The sequence below is a fragment of the Alnus glutinosa genome, chromosome 13 (assembly GCF_958979055.1).
Source record: "Alnus glutinosa chromosome 13, dhAlnGlut1.1, whole genome shotgun sequence".
NCBI classification, from domain to species: Eukaryota; Viridiplantae; Streptophyta; class Magnoliopsida; order Fagales; family Betulaceae; genus Alnus; species Alnus glutinosa.
Window position 1 is genome coordinate 2,931,597 of NC_084898.1, and position 19,332 is coordinate 2,950,928.

General features: G+C 33.8%; 1 protein-coding gene across 1 annotated transcript; it reads right to left on the bottom strand.

Moving 5' to 3' along the window:
• Positions 1–2,427: 2,427 nt before the first annotated feature.
• On the bottom strand, positions 2,428–4,598 carry LOC133854322 (leucoanthocyanidin dioxygenase). Its single transcript, XM_062290461.1, has 2 exons — positions 3,925–4,598; positions 2,428–3,221 (listed from the first exon to the last, which is right to left on the bottom strand). The coding sequence occupies exons 1-2, from the start codon at positions 4,425–4,427 to the stop codon at positions 2,657–2,659; spliced, it is 1,068 nt and encodes a 355-aa protein (XP_062146445.1). The 5' UTR covers positions 4,428–4,598; the 3' UTR covers positions 2,428–2,656.
• Positions 4,599–19,332: the final 14,734 nt, after the last annotated feature.

Genomic DNA, 19,332 nt, shown 5'->3' on the forward strand with positions numbered 1-19,332 from the left:
GGTGGTTCGGCCACCCCACAGTTGAAAATAAAATAAAATAAAATAAAATTTGAAGGGTTTTGGCCCTAGGGGTGGCCGAACCACCCCCTTGGCCCACCCCCTAGGGCCACGGGGGTGGTTCGGCCACCCCCAGTCCGGCCGGTCTGGGGGTGGCCGAACCACCCCCATGGCCCTAGGGGGTGGTTCGGCCACCCCAGACCGGCCAAGGGGGTGGCTGGGCCACCTCCTTGGCCAAAATGGGGGTGGCCGGCCACCCCCATGGTGGCCAAGGGGGGTGGCTAAGCCACCCCTCTTTTTTTTTTTTTTTTTTTTTTTTAATTTTAAACATTTTTTTAATTTTTTAATTTTTAATTTTTTTTATGTGGTGCCACGTGTTAACCTCAGCGGTTGACACGTGGCGAGAAGTTGAAATTTGGACGAGAAATAGCACAATTATTTTTTCTTCCAAATTCAGGTACTACCTGTGATACGAAATGAAACTGAGGTACTAAATTTAAAAACACGTAAAACTCAGGTACCTCTAGGCTATTTAACCCTAAAAAAAAATAAAAAAAATCATATATATGAATAATTTTGTCATTTAAAATCAATACTTATATTTTAGGAATCAAGAAAATTGAATATATATAATAATTTTTTTTTTATAGATTATATATAAATATATAATAATTTTGGTTTGGCAAGCAACACGTATTAACAAAAAGATATATGGCTCCAAAAGTCTCCGCATGCACTCTCTCTCCGTCTGATCTCTTTCCTCATCAATCATCATTTTGTTCTTACTCTGTTTCCGTCCCCATCGCTCTCTTTCTTATTTTTTAATAAAAAAATAAATAGATTTTTATTCTTTGATGTGACTATCAACAAACAAATTTTAATTTTTTTAATTAAAAAATCAAAAAGAAAGTGATGGAAGACCGTCCTTCCTCCCCACAAATCATTTTCAGTGGCTATATATCAAGACTCTCGCTACACAGGGACGGAGCCTTTTATAATATAATAATAATTTTTTATTAAAAATAAGTTTTGATGTGACATTAAAACTTATTTTTTAATAAAAAATTATTATTTTATTATAAATAAGTGATGGGAGACGGATGAGTGTCCCCGATCAAACATTTCCCATATATCAATTTAGCTCTTTGGACGGAAGCTCTTGAGTTTTGGATGGGAAAAATTCTAGATTTCATCCGTTAATTAAAGATCGATTAATTGCCATGTTTTGGGTTTCTTTTCTTAATTTTTTTTTTTTGTTTTCCTTTCTATTATCTGATCGATCTGCATGAGATATTTCCCATTTTTATTATTTAGTTGTTTCGTGGGATTTTTGCTTATTTACGAATTTCTCTATCAATTCTCTCTCTAAACGTTGAATCTCTGTCAATTTTATCTACCTAATGTTTCATGAAGATGTATTTAGGGTGTCAAGGCAAATATAAACCGTCAATATATAGTCGACTAGATTGTTTTGATTTCAACACTAATAAAAATAGAGAAATGCTATATATATATATAATACACCATCTTACTCCTATTTTATTGGGCTGATGTGACAGTGCTTATTAGCATTTTGATTTTTTATTTATTTATTTATTTAACAAGAATTGATCCAAATTTCATATGAGGATGTAGTTAGGGGTGACATACAATTCATTTTCGCATGTCGGGTTCAGATTGTGTCGATGCATGGGTATAAGAATATATAAGTCAACCATAATCCGACCCTTTTAATAAAATGGGTCAACCCTCTCAATCTTAAGCCTCTAATTTTGTATTGAGTTCGTGTTGGGTTCGAGTTCAGATCGTATCAAAGCATGTATATAACACTATATAGGTTAACACTAACCTGACCCATTTAATTAAATTGGTCAGACTCCTCAACCCTAACCATTTAATTTCGTATTGAATTCTAATCGAGTGTGCGGGTCTTGTAAAAAATTATCAGCCCTAAGTATAGTATATAACATTTCTAATAAAAACAATGTTAAAATATTAATTTAACTGATAAAGTTCATCATCATCTATCAATTTAAGTTTTTGGGATAAACAATAATCTTAACGCCTTAACCACGGATCACCGGCCACATAAATAAGATGAAAATTGAAAGTTCGAATCCCCAACAAATTACAATCTGCACGAATTGCAGCAAATGGGAGAAAGTTACTATGAGGCCGACTTGTCCAAGTGGATAGGTTGCCCAAAATCTGCTCAGACAAATAGACCCCCATAGAAACTTTCTTATATTTGCTGTTCGAACTGCAAGCCCACCTGTCCAAGTAGGTGAACGAGCTACTCGAGACCTAGTTCTAACAAGTATGCCATATACAAACTCTCACATATTTACTATCAAATTGTTATCGATCTCGAAAAACAAAATTACTGAAAATTTCTATGGTTTCACAAAAATGACACTTTGACCGGCAAGATGATCCACCAAATCACAATCATAAAATAGATGAATATTATTCTTATTTAAAAAGCAGACATGGAGTTGTAGCCAAAGAACAAACCATAACTAATGGCCTATTACTGCCACAATAAAAGCCTGAAAAACCAATCCATAGAAACAACATCCCAGAGCCGGCCATGAAACAGCATGGTATTGACAATAAATTAAGAGGACAAATCGATCGCAACCATAATCCAGCTGCCTCATTATTTAGCGTCAAGAGCATCCTGGGTCTTCCTGAACAGCTTGTGCTGGATATGCTGAGCAAAGGTGCGAGGTGGGAAGATCGCCGGCTCCTCCTCGGACACAACCTCCGGCAGAGGCTTCAGGATGATCTTCTCCTTGGGCGGCTCGCAGAAGACCGCCCACGAGATCCGAACCTTCTCCTTGTTCACCAGCCCCCTGTGAAGAATACTCTTGTACTTGCGGTTGCTCAGGATCTCTAAGGTGTCGCCGATGTGCATGATTATGGAGTTGGGAACACATTTCGCCGTCACCCATTTGCCTTGGTAGAAGAGTTGTAGGCCGGGCACCATGTTGTGGAGAATGAAAGTAAGCGCGCTTATGTCGGTGTGAGCTTCAACGCCGAGAGCGAGCTCCGGTTGAGGGCATATGGGATAGTAGTTGATTTTCATTTGGAGAAGAAGTTCTTCCAGGCCGCCGACTTCCTTCTCTAGCCTCCCTTCTTCCAATCCCAAGCCAAGGGATAGTACAGAAAGCACCTTGCTCGCTAGTTTTCTCAGTTGCCTTGCATACTCGCTTGTTGCCGCACTGCAATATTCATCATTGCGATCGACATAAATTACTGGAATGAATAAATCACACCTCCAAATTAAACAACAACAAAATAAATGTTATAAGAGTTTAATTAAATAATTGAAGGAGAGAAATTTCTTCCTAACTTTTCGGTCGGTCTCTAAAGACATGTGCTTCTCACACGGACATATGAAACTTTTAAAGACAGAGTTAGAGAAATTTTCTCCAATTCAATTTGAGGAAAATTTATATTCATTTACTTTCTTTTTTTTTTTTTTTGATTTAAGCTTTTAAGATAAGTAATGAATTAACGTAACGTGTTTAAAAACAGAAGTCTTAAATTTAAACCCTCACTTTTCATGGTTTATCGGCTTCATTTTCAATTAAATATATTCTACTTCAACTACATTTTAGCCTTTAGGTAATTGACAATTTAACACTAAAGAAAAATTCTATAATCATAATTAATCCAAACGTGTCCTAATTAATTATAAACTTTACTGACAGCTTCTGGCTTGGCCCTATTTGGCAACCACTCCCCTCCCCCTTCTCTTCTTTTCACTTTTCCAAGAAAAACATTAACTTCAAAATATTATTACTTTTTTCATTTTTTATATTATATCAACAATTTTTTATTACTATTTAAATAAAATAAAAAAACCCAATATATACATATATATTAGCAAAAAAAAAAAAAAAAAAGATGTACGTAGCTTACATGTAGTCAGTAGGGGTCTTAGGCCAGATGGAAATGTCGCGCTTGTCCTCAGGGTACGCAAGGTGGAAGAAATAGTCCTCCCACTCGAGCTGCCCGCTAGCGTTATTCGCCAGCTTGCTTCCATAGCCTTGGATCTTCCCCAAGGCCTGGTCATTAGCGTACTTCTCCTTCTCCTCCACGGGGAGATCAAAGAACACCTTTCCGGCCTCCTTCACCCGTTCAAGGAGCTCGTCAGGGATGCCATGGTTCACAACGTGCATGACACCCCATTCCACTGCAGCTCTCTTCAACTCCTCCCTGCATTTTTCCCGGACCGCCTCGTCGTCGGATTCTATGTTTTTCAAATCAATGGTCGGAACCTGCGGCCCTTCTTCCTTTCTCTCCTCCTCGAAGATGTTCCCGATGCTGTTTAGCTCTTCTTGGGGCCTCACGTACTCCTTTGGAATTGCCTGGATCCCACTGCTTGACAAGCTCTCAACTCTTGGAGTCATTGAAGTTACCATCCTCACAAAATTTTTTCTTTTCTTTCGTGCAAATATCAGTCAGTCGATCACTACTACTTTATTTTGCTCAAATGTTAACGTTTTGGGGGTCTTTATAGCTAGCAATACGTTGCATCTATCTCTCGAATTCAGTGAAGGGTTTGGAAGCTGACCAAGATCAAGAGGATCGTGATTGGGTAGATCCTTTATGTAGAGCTACCACAGATAGAGTAAGAAAGAAAGTGTATTTGTTTCGGTTGCTCACGTGACAAAGACTCACCCACCAGCTTCAGTGGGCGTAGTAACACGAGAAAGTGTTTGACTGGAGGTTCAAGCACGAGGAAATTAACACTTACCATGTATATATTTATATCTTTATATAGACTCACTCTCACAGATAATGCCGTATATTCGACGCGCGCGACTTCTGTCAACGGGCCCTGATAATCTGACATGAAGGGGACGGTGCCTCCTCTTTTTATTAAATAAGTGTATTTTTAATGTAAAAATGTTTTTTTATGTGACATTAAAAAATATTTTTACATTAAAATTTATTATTTTAATACAAAGAAAGGGTTGGGAGACGGTTAGTTGTCTCTCATAAATCATTTCCCTCTATCAACTGGCCTACAGAATTAATGGCCCTGATATGCAGAAGACGACAAACCATCCCCTTGCCTCATCATTTCATTAAATAAGTGTATTTTAATTAAAAAATGTTAATTGATGTGACATTAAAAGATATTTTTGTATTAAAATTTATTATTTTAATACAAAGAGGGGGTTGGGGGACGGTTAGTTGTCCCCCAAAAATCATTTCCTCATAATTAATTGTGACGTAGATATATATGAGCTAGTCATGCTTGTGATACGTAACATCTTTTTTTTATATTTTAAAAAAAAAAAATCCGTTTATTTTCAAAATCACTACCAAGCCATTTTTAAAAAATGCAAAATATTTTTCAAATTGTATACTCCACCGTTCCTAAGAAGTAGTGGTTAGTATTGATAATTTTTTATATATATTAGACTTGAGAATTTGATGCGAAATTAGTGGATTAGAGTTGAGGGTTCTGATCCATTTAATTAAATACAATGGAGTATGATTAAGGTTAACTTATATAGTCTTATATGCATGCAGTCTCAACACGACTCGAACTCAACACGTGACATTTAGAATTGACAATTTTTTACACATGCTATGAACCCAGCACAAAATTAAGGAGTTAAGGTTGATGGGTCTCATTCATTTAATTAAATTGGTCGAATTAGGGTTGATATATATATATATATATATATATATATATATTCATATCTCAACACGACTTGAACCCGACATGTGACATTTAGGGCTGGTAATTTTTACATGACTTGTGAATTGAACATTAATTTAATGAGTCGGATTAAGGTTGAACTATATAGTCTTATATCCATCTCTTGACATGACCTGAACCCAATAAGTTGCATTTAGAGATAACAATTTTTTATATGACCTGCAAACTCAACACGAAATCAGTGGGTTAGGGTTGAAGGGTTTGATTCATTTAATTAAATGGGTCGAATAATGGTTGACCTATATAGTCTTAATTTCATGTCTCAACACAATTTGAACCCAACACGTGACATTAAGGCCAGCGTTGGTAATTTTTTACACGACTTGTGAATTCAACATGAAATTAAGAGGTTAGGATTGATAGATTTGATTCATTTAATTTAATGGGTCGGATTAGAGTTGACATATATAATCTTATATCAATCGATCTCTTGACACAACCTGAACTAGACGAGTGGTATTTAGAGCCGACAATTTTTTATACGTCCCGCAAACTCAACACGAAATCAGTGGGTAAGGATTGAGGAGTCTGATCCATTTAATTAAATGAGTCGAATTACGATTGACCTATATAGTCTTATATTCACGTTTCAACACGAATTGAATACATCACGTGACATTTAAGGCCGGTAATTATTTACAAGACCTGTGAACCCAACATAAAATTAAGGAGTTAGAGTTGAGAGATCTGATTCATTTAATTAAATATATGGATCGGATTAGAGTTAACATATATACTCTTATATTTATCTCTTGACACGATCTAAACCCAACAAGTAACATTTAGAGCTGACAATTTTTTTATACGACCCACAAACTCAATACAAAATTAGCGGGTTAGAGTTGAATAGTTTGACTCGTTTAATTAAATGATCGGGTTATGATTGATCTAGCTTCAACATGACCCAAACCTAAACGTGAACACAAACTTACACCCGTAAGAAATACCCATCATCTTTATATCATCTTTTTAAAACAATTATCAAACATACCTTAAGTTTGGATCAAAATTATCGGTAAGTTTTGATTGATAAGAAATATAATAATGACTCCATGGGTGGGTCCTTTTAGGATTGAATTTTGTGTGGGGGTGGTGGAAGAATTTTTCTGGTAAACCGTGGTGGAGGAGGGCTGATACATGGGACGAAAACCGTCCCCACCACCCTCTTTTTAATCTAATATCGAAAAAAAAAATTAAAAAAGTATCATTTGATGACATTAGTAGACACTTTTTTATTTTTTATTTTTATTTAAAAACACAAAAGGAGAGGGTGGGGAGTCTGGGGACGGTTATCATTTCCCGTGGTCGAGTATTACTGGTCAATATGTGTGGCTAAGGGGAGGATCTTTAGCATTTCCCGTGCTGGGTGAGATATTACGTAATATTGGAAGATGTTGTGACAATAACAGCATCAGAATTTTTTATTTTATTTTTTAGGTAATAAGTCAGACTTAGATATTGATATATATGGCCAAATATATATATATTTTTTGTAAGTGCCAAAATATATTTTGATATAGTCAGACTTAGCTTTTCTTTAGGCTGTTAAAATCCAATTAATAATTTCTCAAATACTGACAACTATAACAGCCTCGATCGAAAGAAATAGTTTTGGCAAAAAGTTTAAAAGTTATATAAAATTTTGTACTTTCTTAATTATAAAGTCTATTAAGCTTTATTTTTTTTTTATAAAAGATACCTTAAAGAAATATATTTGTTCAAAACTTATAAAACCAATAACCCAAGTATACTTTGGCAATATAGAACTCTTAACATGCCCTCTTATGTGTGGTACTATTGTCCAAACACGTGTACAACGGGAGAGAATGCTCAACATTGTTTAAGGCCATGAAGCTTTGGTACCATAATAAAGTTTATTGAGCCATACTCTTCCATAAAAGACACCTTAAAAAAAGATATTTGTTCAAAGCTTATCCATAACTCAAGTAGACATTGACAACGTGGAACTCTTAATACTCATAAAGTGGACAAATCAAAGATTGCAATATATATATGGATGTCAGTGATGTCACAGTTGGGAGGATTAGAGAAAACTAAGTGATGTAATAGAAGAGATTGGAATTTAGAAATTATTTGGTTATCTTATACTCGTTTGTTTTTGTGTAAAATAATTTCTGAAAAGTATGTTATGTTTTTTGGTGTTTGGTGCGACGAAAAGTAATAATCAAACTGAAAATATTTTCGGTTTGATCAGAAAAACTTATTTATTTTTTGTAAAATAGTTTCTTCTTTTTAAAACTGTAAACTATTTTTTGAGTTTGAACTTTTCCTTCTCAAATTGCCAGAATTCATTAGACCATCGTCATACTTCCATAGGACCAAAGGAGGTACGTTGCCAGCTATTTTTTGTCGTCGCTCATTTTTCGTGTAAAAAATCAAAAAAATTATTATTTTTGAAAAATTATTTTGTTTTAGGTCAAAACAAAACGGAGCCCTAGTCTTGGATTAGAAAGAGCTTCAATGTATCTCTAAAGCTAATTTAGTAATTTTTATTAGATGAATGGATCGAAAAGGCAAGAACTCGCACTTCCACCTTCACAAATGAAGATTCTATTCTTGCATGCCAAGATTACTGCTAATGTTAAAGCATATATATATGTTTTCTTCCCAAATGTCAAGAATTGGCTGTATCAAAATATTAAATATAGTCAATATGTAGATTTACCATCCAAACATGTTTTGACTGTATCAAAAGGCTTGTTTAGCAAATACATGTACAGAACAGAACAAAACAGAGTAGTGGGGTCGTTAGTTTTGAAATTAGTAAAAAGTGATGATGTGATATAAAATAAAAAGAATTTGTATAAAAAAGTGAAAAAGTTTTGTATTGTAGTGAATTTTTTTGTTTTGATAATAATAAAAAATTGTTGATGTGATATAAAAAGTAAAAAAAATAAGAATGTTTTGATGTTGATTAGTATCGAAAAATATAAAAAAAATTAAAAAAAAAAAAGTACATAAACAGTGCTGTTATGTAATGTTGCTTGACAAACAAGCCCAAAATATAGTCAGAACTAACATATTTTGACATATTTGCCAACACTATATCACTTTATATAGTCAATAATCTTAAACTAAACATGTTTTCATCCTGAATTTCCCAACACTAAAACAAAACAAGATTAACGGTTAGAATTTCAACATATAAAGGTTGATTAAGCAAAAAAAATATAACTTATCAATTTAATCGGTTAGTGGCTGATTTGTCAACTATACATTCTTAATAATTTTATCAAACTTTATGGTCTATCACATCTGATTGTAAATAGATTGTAGTAAAAATAGTAGTAAAGGAAAATGCTTGGGGCACTACAATTTGGAACCCCTACAAACTCATGTGGTAGCCTACATAAGTGCCACATGGTACTACATGGGTGAAAAAAATTAAGAGTGATATAATAGGTGGCACATAAATTATCATGGAAATTAAAGCAATTTAACTTGATAAAATAAGGGAAAAAGTTGCATGTGTGTTTCACAAATCCAAATTGGATTCGGCTTCTATGCGGCAATGAAAGCTACAGCATACATGCTGCGATTTGTTCCAACGGCTCAGATGCAATCAAGCCATTTTAAACCCTAAAAGCAAATTTCTAAAAAATTCTTCATTATAACCATGATCAAAAAGGAAGAGGAAAAGAGATTTCAAACGGGACCCTAATCACTCCCGCATAAAAGCCGGATCCATCATAATCAAAGTAACCATGGAGAAATCTTTCCACAACCTTTTTCATAATTAATACCATACATCATTATCACTGTTTTGGCAGTAATTAATATATATATATAGCTCAAAACATAAAGTGTGTGGAAATTTGAGATCAAAAGCAAGGTAGCCAGCTGCCCATGGGATATGCACGTTTCTGCTGACCAAGAACCGAGCTTCCCCGATGCACACGCTGTTCCAGATACGATCGATCTGGACCATTGGACCAAGAAAGACGTTGTAGATCGAGCCAATCACAATTTTTGAATGAAAAAAATTACAGCCATGTGCATAATTTGATACAGCTGGTCAAAATGCATGTGATTATTAATTTTCTTGCCAGCCAAACTGTATGGAAAGGATTTTTTATTATTTTTTTTTTCTTTCTAATATTGTGTGTCTGTGTATATATATATATAGCAGTAGGGCATAAATGATTGGTCCAGCAATTAAGCTAGTTCTTGGCCTATACTTACCCATCAAAGTTAGGCAAATCTTCCACCCATCTGATAGCCTTCTATATTTGACGGTATTTAAATGTCTTTACCATATATATAAAAGAATTGAACCCTATATCACTTAATAAAATCATTCGTGTGTATATATATTCTCTAAGAAATATAGTTCAATTTTATTTTTTAATCAAGTATGTGTCATAATTATCTTCTTTTGAGAGTCCAATAATTTTTATTTTTGTTTTTTTTTTTTAAAAAAAAAAAATTAAATTATATTGGTTGTTTAATTATTTTTATTTATGGAGCAATTAAAAAGGATACATGGTTGAATTAATATTATTAAGAGCCTGTTTGAGATTACGTTAAGAAGCTCTATTTTTCAACGCAATTCCAAACAAGTTTTAAGAATATTATTACAAATAGTAGGAAAAAAAAATACAATTTACCTTCCAAAGTTTAACCACTTTTTCAGTTTTGCCTCCAATGTTTAAAAAGTTGCAATGTGTCCCAATAAAATTTCGAAAATTCTCAATGTGAGCACTCCGTTAGATATTTCTGTCTTCTTTAAGAAAAAATGGCTCACGTGCGCATACATGCATTTTTTTTGTACAAAAATTTCAAAATTCCAAATATATACGTGTTAACTCCCAAAATGCCATTGTTAAAAAGAAAAAAAAAAATTGGAGTGGCTGACCAACCCCAAAAAGAGTTTGGGGGTGGTTTTGGCCCCCCAATGACCAAATAATTAAGAATATAATTAAGCTTGTAAACTGCAATAAAATCAGTATATACTTAAGAATATTAATTCAAACCAGCTATCTTGTCATTATTCAAAGCTTTATTCTATTTCTAGTTTCTTCTTTCGGTTCCCCAATCGATCTGTGGGCTGGCCGGAGGTGGTAGGTAGGTGTGACTCGCTGACTAGTGATTAATTGCAGCTTTCAGTCGGCAATAATTTTTATTTTTTTTTCTTTTGAACATGGACATTCATTCAATAAAAGCCCGAAGGCAAATAATCCAGTCCCAACATCTACAGCACAAACCCAAAGGTTGAAAGTAGTGAATAGAGATAAAGAATATCTAAACACCAAGCTAGGATCAAACCTAACTTAAAGCAGTTACCAAAGCAACAAGCTAGAATTATAAGAACAAAATTATAGTCCTCTCTAAACAATAAAGCACCACCCATCTACAAATGAGAAAGCCTGGTCTAGCTTTCAAGCCACCTAAATGCTCAAGTAATTTCCAGCCTATTACAATAGTAAACTGTGAAAGAAAGTAAGAATATACAAAACAGACAGACAACAAAACGCTAAGCCGGCAAGTGGAGAGCAACCCCGACACCGGCGCGTGTAAAACACGCGCCGCACACCGGGCTACCCCTGTTGCAGCCAATCAGCATTCCTTCCCGAAAACACCATCCCGCCGGCTAGAGAGGTGATCGTGGCCCTCACGCGCTAACCAAACCCTCAACGCGTGCAGACCACGCTACGAACATGAAAATTCAACGTCGCCGATGAATGAGGCAGCAGGAACAGAGACTGACGGCAATAATTGTTGTCAAACCATTTAGTGTTGTAATGGCATGCATGCAATTGTTACCGGCATTTTTCCTCACAATCATTTTTTGTTTTGGTAAATGGGTTTTGGTTTATTTTTCAACGCAATTTCAAATAGGCTAGGTTTTAAGAATATTATTACAAATACCAGGAAAAAATATAATTTACCCTCTAAACTTTAAAAAGTTGCAATGTACCCCAATAAAATTTCTAAAATTCTCAATGTAAGCACTCTATTAATCATTTCCGTCTTCTTTGAAGGAAAATGGCTCACCGCTCACGTGCGCCTTACATGCATTTTTTTGTGCAAAAATTTCAAAATTTCCCAATGTTTACGTGGAGTGGCTCGGCCACTCAGCTCCCATTTGGCCCCTTGGCTTTTCAATAATTTCAATTAAAAAAGACAAAAATCACTAATGAATTTTGTCACATTGAGAATTTTGAAAATTTTGTTAGTCATATTGCAACTTTTTGAAAATTAGAGACAAAAGTAAAAAAGTCAAACTTTAAGAGGTAAATTGTATTTTTTTTTTTCCTCATATAATATGTTGCACGTAAAGTATTTTATATTCTTTAATTTAAAAGTAATTATCTAGCTAGCTTGTAACCTGCAATAAAATCAGCATATAATTAAGAATATCAATTCAAACCAGCTGCTATCTTGTCATTATTCAAAGCTTTATTCTAGAGGGTTCAAAGTTGATCGAAAGATACTTTCTAGTTTCTTCTTTCGGTTTCCCAATCGATCTGTGGGCTGGCCGGAGGTGGTAGGTACGTAGCTGTCCTGACTCGTGTTTGCAGCTTTCAGTCAGCAAATTCTATCTGCCCTATATTGTTTTTCTTTCATTTTAATTTTTCTCCATCCCTATAGTGGCCTTTATTTCATGCCTACTTGATTTTGGGAGGTTAGATAGAGGTTTAATTTATTTCATGCCTACTTTACGAGAGAATGGATTATTAAGGTACATAATTTCTTGTTTTGAGCCGAAATGATCCATATAATTTCTTGTTTTGTACCACTTGGAATTAAGTTGGAAGAATGAAAAGATAGATATCTATGCACCCTTGAAGTAAACTTTTTGGTTGGTGCACCGGTGTGCATGCCCATAGAAACACGAGTTAGGTGGTCCTTCTGTTCGGTTGAATAACCAAGATATATAGAGTTGATTAGGTCCTTCATTTTAATTATCTATTTTTTGTCACTTGATTACGTTATTAGTATTTAATTTTACATTTTATTTAAATTTAAAGAATTGTATTATTTTATAACTCCATTAGGGTTTGGCCCAAAATCAATCAAATTAAGGTTAGGGTTTTTTTTTCTTTCTTTATTTTTTTTTTGGTACTCCGATGGAGAGATTAGAATTGATGAAAAAATAGATTTTTGTTTGAGGTATGACTCTTCTTCTCTTCCTCTCCTTTTCTAGTTGTATGACTGCCAAATTCTCGTTCTTTCCCTTTTCTTTGGATTGTGTAATTTGTGACATACTCGATCATTTTTTATTTTTTTTTTCCGTTCCCTGTTCTTCTTCTTTCTAAATTATTCTTCTATTCTGAATCACTTAAGACGTTGATGAAAAATATTTTTTATTTAATCATTTAATTAATATTTTAAAATAATAACATGTTTAACGGCCTGTTTCCTTCCCCTTGTCGGAAAGCCTTGAAAGTTGTTATGAGTGCTAATTTTAGAGCACACGGTGTAACTAAATGGCCTGCTTTTCACCTTATATTTGAAAGCATTTTCAGCTGATCATTCGTTAAGATAAAAAATGAAAAAGATATTATTTGTAACCCTTTTCCATAATCAATTAAAAAAACAAAAAATGTTCCTCTTAAAGAGGAAAAGTATGTGTCATGACATGATCATTCTATGTGCTAGCTAGAGCTTACCTGCCCTCAATTTTGTGGGGTACGTGGTTGGCTATTTAGTTGTTATTGGAGTACTAATTATATTCTTTATTTGCTAATTAACACATGTTTCCTTACACCAAAGCAGAATCATACTCTTCCTAATAAAATAGATTAAAAATGCGAATGGTTTATGGGCAGAAGGCCTACATGGTTTTCCCATTCCAAGTATCTCCAAATAATTTAAAATTTTGTTAAAATACTAACTAGGCGATTAAATTTATCATTTTTTTATCTGTTTAAAGTTTTTGGATATATAAGTAGTTAAGGGTCTATTTGGGTTTGCGATTTAAAATAACAATTTTATATTAAAATATTCGATTTGAACAAGTAATTTTTAAAAATACAATTAAGCGTTTGGCAAAATCGCAGATTAGCCTTTAAAATTTTGCGTTTTCAAAAAAGCACCCTCTAACCTTTGATTTGAAAAAACAAATTTTCTGCGTTTTCAAATTGTAATTTTTAAAAACATAGTTCTCAAACCATTTATGTTCTGCGATTTGGTTTAAAATCGCACTTATTGTCTACGAAATTGCAATCTCATTTGCACCCTAAATCATTTAGATATATAAAAAATGAATTAATATGATATCAAATTAGAAGTTTTAAATTTAAACCCTGCAGTTGAAATGAAAGTGGTTATTTAATAATTTGACTCCAAAAATGGCTGAAATTTGAAATAGTTTTTGTCTACATGTGCCTTCATAATTAAAGAACTCTATTATGACAATCTTGAGTGCTCAATTTTTTGAAATCTGAATTCAATCATAATTTAATACGCGAATTTTGAGATAAATAAAGTTGAAAAAGATGTTTGAATAGTTTGCCTTTTTGAGATAAAATTAGAAAAAATTAAATAAAATCTGATTTATTTTTAAAAAACTTGAACACTGTTGCAAATAAATTTCAAATTTTATTCGCATCTAAGGATCCAAATTAACTACTTTTTTTTTTTTTTTTAATGAAAAAAAAAAAAAACTTTTTCTTTTATCCTTCTCTTCCCACATTATAGTGATGGGCAGATGGCCGGTCTCTATCTTTTTCACCTTAATGCCTTTATCTCCATTGTGCCTTTATGTTATGAGAATTTAAAATAAAATTATCACCAATTTTAATACTGGTCTAGTCAAATTACGTAGAAGCGGTACATATTAATTTTTGAAACCCCCAAGTATTGCAAACGGATCCTCTTCATTTCAAATGAATAAAGTAAGAGCAAAATTGTTTAAAAATTAATAATTTTGCTCATGATTATTACACTGACTAGCTCCTCTCCGTTTCTTCTCCATTTCAAATTTTATTTCATTTGAAACGGAAAGAATCCGTTTCCTTAAGTATTGGCCTCACCAAAACGGCATAAGCACTTCAAACCACTTGATCCTCTATTTTCTCACTAATAGTGGCATGTATAGTGGCAGTGGTATGAATAAAAAATATAAAATTTATTGGCCCAAGCCACCCCTTTGCCTTCCCCTTTTTTTTTTCTTTCTTTTTTTTTTTTTCTTTTTTAAATAAGTACATTTATTTATTTTTTTATTAAGATGCACACGTGTCATCATTTTATTGGCAACACGTGGTGCTGACGTGCCATTTAACGAAATCTGTTAAAATTTTTAACGGAATTTGACTCCAATGATCGATTTGTAATTATTGCTAACCATAAGGACCTCTCATGAACTTTTTAAACTATAGGGAGTGAAAAATAATTATAGCATACTACAGGGACCAATAGTACAACAATCAATTTCAAATAAAGATGATTTAATTCGACTACCCATGCACAAACACCCTTTCTGGTGACTTGTTTGTGTCAATAGAAAGTACTTGGCTAGCTCTTGGGGCTAGGGGTGTACAAGCGGTTATAACCGGCGGTTATTAGCTAAAACCGCTAATCGCTAACCGCCTAGCGGTTATTTTTATTTTACCAACCGCAACCGCTAACCGCCTAGGCGGAGGCGGTTATTTTTATAGCCGCCGGTTAGCGGTTATAACCGGCGGTTTGAAACCGCTTTCGAATTCCGGTTTTGGGCCGGGTTTATACCGGTTTTGGGCTATGTTTACACCAGTTTTGGGCCAGGTTTACACCTGTTTTGGGCCATTTTTTGTACAAATTATAATTTTTTCAAGAAAAAAATTTAATACTTTTTGGGCATTTTGTCCTTTGATACAAAATTAACAAATCTAAATACAAAATTACAAATCCAAAACACAAACATAACCAAATCCAAATCTAATTTTTCAAATCCAAATAACCAAATTCAAAACCAAAAAATTACAAATCCAAACATATTCTAAATTCTAAACATATTCAAGTTTTTATTTTTTATTTTTTATTTTAATATATATATATAAAAGCGGTTAGCGGTTAGCGGTTATTTATAACCGCTTTTAAAACCCTATAACCGCTAACCGCCTCCGCCTAGGCGGTTAGCGGTTATTTATAACCGCTTTTAAAAGCGGTTAGCGATTTGCGGTTATAAGCGGTTAGCGGTTTTAAAGCGGTTATAACCGCTCCGTTTGAACACCCCTACTTGGGGCTTCTATTATGACAGTAGGTACTGGGTAGTTTGGTTGTTTGTTTTGTACCATGTGTTGGGCTGTCCTAGTCCACTGGTCCATCTGTGGGGGTTCTCTCTGGTTTTTGTGTTTCTCAAAAGAAACAAAGAACATGAAGTTGAGGTACTCCAATGTCCTATGACTATGATACCACAAGTTTCCCCCCAAAGAGAATATGAATTTTAACATGATTAACGGGGTGTATAATTCAAATAAAAAGTTAAAATGATTTGACTAAAAAAACTAGTACCAAAATGATTGTAACACCCCGGATAAATAAATACTAAAGAAGAACAAGAAATTAAGATTTAATAAATAAATATCTGGTTAAATAAGAATTTGGTGAGATTAGATTGAGCACAGTCAAGCCCATAGGCACGTAATTCGACAAAAAAGAAAATAGGGTGAGAAATCTTAAAAAAGAAAATTCAGAAAAGAATAATGATTCAATGCCACCCAAATATACAACTTTTTACCACATTTTCTATGTGGTAAGGTGGTCCCCCACTACTTTTTTCATTTTTTCATTTTTTAAAAAAGAAAATGTTAGATTTACAACACCAATACAACAATTGCACACCAACCCTTCACATGAGGGTGGGTTCCACACACTGGGACCCACCTTCATGTGAGAGGTTATTGTGCCGTTGTTGTGATAGTATAGTGCAAGAATCAAATCCCGGTAGTGAATTATTACTCTTCAGAAAAATCAGTGCAAAGGTGTGGCGTTCGAATGGGATTAGTCGCTTTCAAACACGGAAAATTTACCACGTGTCAGTTAGAAAAAGTGCACAGGAGAAAACAAACGGTTAGAATTAATCCTTAACGAATTGATGGGTCAAATAAATCAAACCAAACGAATCGGGTCAATAAGCTTCGACAGCCCTGTCGAAACGTCATCTCCATATGTCGTTGATTGCGCGGGTTAGGTGAAAAGATTCTCAGGGCGATGGGGACATGGATTCCCACTTTTCTACAAGGGAATTATAACTTCGAGCAAAACGTGTTCATCGGAGGGAATCTAGTAACTAGAAACCTACTTTCCCAATAATCTTAATATATATTTTTGTTTTGAAAATTAAAAATAAGAGGAAAAATAAAAAAAAACCTTACCAAACAAATGGAAGACAAAGACCCATAGCCCATGGGTCTCACGTTTTTATAGACCTCAATTATATATAAGAGGAATGCCAGCATTCATATTATTATATGGGATTATATATTTCTTGGGCCACGACTGCGAGGAGGTGGGTTTAAATGGACAAAGTTGCTAACTTGTAAATTCCTAGTATATATATGCTTCATAAATTAATGCAAATAATTGGTTCCCTCTTTCTTTTTCATATTAATTTCCCTGGGGGAATAATACAAGAGTACAAAAACTAATCAGGCTGTGGGGCATAGATTGACCAAATAATCTCCAATTGCTAAACCTACTACATTTGTCCTTTTTTTTTTAAAAAAAAAAAAAAGATAAAGATAAAGATAAAGGTAAGTATAATAAAAGTGTAGTATTTGTTTGGCCGTACGATTTTTTTATATTATTTTTTCATTGTTTTTTAAATTGTGAATACCCAAAAAAAAAATTTGAATTTAAAAAAAAAAATCAAAAACAAAATTAGCAAAACTTGTTAAGAAGGTAAATTGAATTGAGTAAAATATTTTATTCATGTTTGGATGAATGAGAGTAGTTTTTTTTGTTTTTCATGAGATGATCGAACGACCCATGGAAAAAGACACTTTTGATCCGACAGTGTTCCTTTAAGGGGGGGAAATTCGGCTGGCAAAAGCTGACTTTTAGTGACTCGGTCTATTTTTTTGCACGTGGACAAGTAAGAGCATTCACAGCAGACTATGTATAACCCACTCTTAGCTAAAATAGACAAGAAATGAAAGAAAATGTTCCTCCATCAGATTATCTACTCTAAATCTAAAATAGATTTGGCTTACATCTGGGAACAGTGCAACTCCACATGTGGAGTTGCACTGTTCCCACATCTATCATTAGTTTAATGTTTTATGCCAATCTCTCTCTCTCTCATTCTTCTCCTCCTTTTTGGCCTTTCCCTTTCCCTACCGACGCCGCTGCTTCTCCTGCAACCCAACATGGCCAAAATTTCCTCATCTTTCACTGATTTTTTGCCAACCGAAGCTCACTACGCTAACTGTCCTCAAACCCACAAACATCGAAGCCGTCCGAAGCTCACTACGCTCACCGTCCTCAAACCCGTACCAAAGCTTGGTATGTGTATGGTAGGTATAGAAGACAACTCGGTGATCTCGTCTGGTAAACCCGGAATCAACAGAATTAGAATTCTTGTCACTTTCTTCGTGACCTTCAGCCTCCAACGTCGATGAAGATCTCAGACTTGTCATTCTTGAAATCACTACCGAATATTCCCAAACGGGCTAAATCAGTAAATTAATCGGATGAGAGGACGGTGTCGATCTAGCCATTAGATGGGCGGGTCGAGGATGGCGTCGGCGAGATCCTTGGACTTGGATTGGGAATCGAAGGTGTACGAATGGGGGAGATGGGTGGAGATGGTTTTTTAACAGACAAAAAAAAAAAAAAAAAAAAAATTTAATTTTAAAAATGCTTATTTTAATAAAATAGAGAAAAATTTAGATAATCTGATGGAGAATGTTTTTAAAACTCGTTAGCTAAACTAGATAAAATGTGTTTTGGTTAGCTATAATAGATTGAAAAGTAAATAAGCTGTTGGGAGTGCTCTAAGTGGAGGACATGCTTCGCTACTTCGCACTTTATTTGTTTGAGTCAAATGTATCCAATCTCAATCAGTCTGCACACATATATATATATATATATATATATATATATATATATATATATATATATATATATATATATATATATATATATATATATATATATATATATATATATATATATGCTCCATCCAATGGCCATTATACAAGGAACTTGGGACGAAATCAGAATTTCTCTTCGAAGGCTTTGAATGTAAGATTTGTTTGAATTTGTAATTTTAAAAATGTGAATTAAAAATAGCAATTTAAAAATGTGCAATTTAAAAAAATAATTTTTAAAAATATAATTAAGCGTTTAGTAAAATTGCAGTTTAGTCTTTAAAATTTCGCATTTTAAAAAAAAACACCACATTGCCTGTGATTTGAAAAAGTTCTAAAAAAGTGCAATTTTTTAAAACCGTAATTCTCAAACGATTCATTTTCTGAGATTTGGTTTAAAATCGTATTTTTTGTCTATGAAATGACAATCTCAAACGCATTCTAAGCCTAATTTTGATAGAGGTTAAACTCGTAATTTTGTAGATCCAAAAATACATATTTAATTATATAAAAATATTTAAGGAAAATTTTCAAAATCGAGAGAGGGTATTCCCT

Coding starts and splice junctions, on each gene's coding strand:
- LOC133854322 (XM_062290461.1), bottom strand. CDS start 4,427: ATGGTAACTTCAATGACTCCAAGAGTTGAGAGCTTGTCAAGCAGTGGG. Junction 3,222..3,924: donor AAGACCCCTACTGACTACAT/GTAAGCTACGTA, acceptor TGAATATTGCAG/TGCGGCAACAAGCGAGTATG.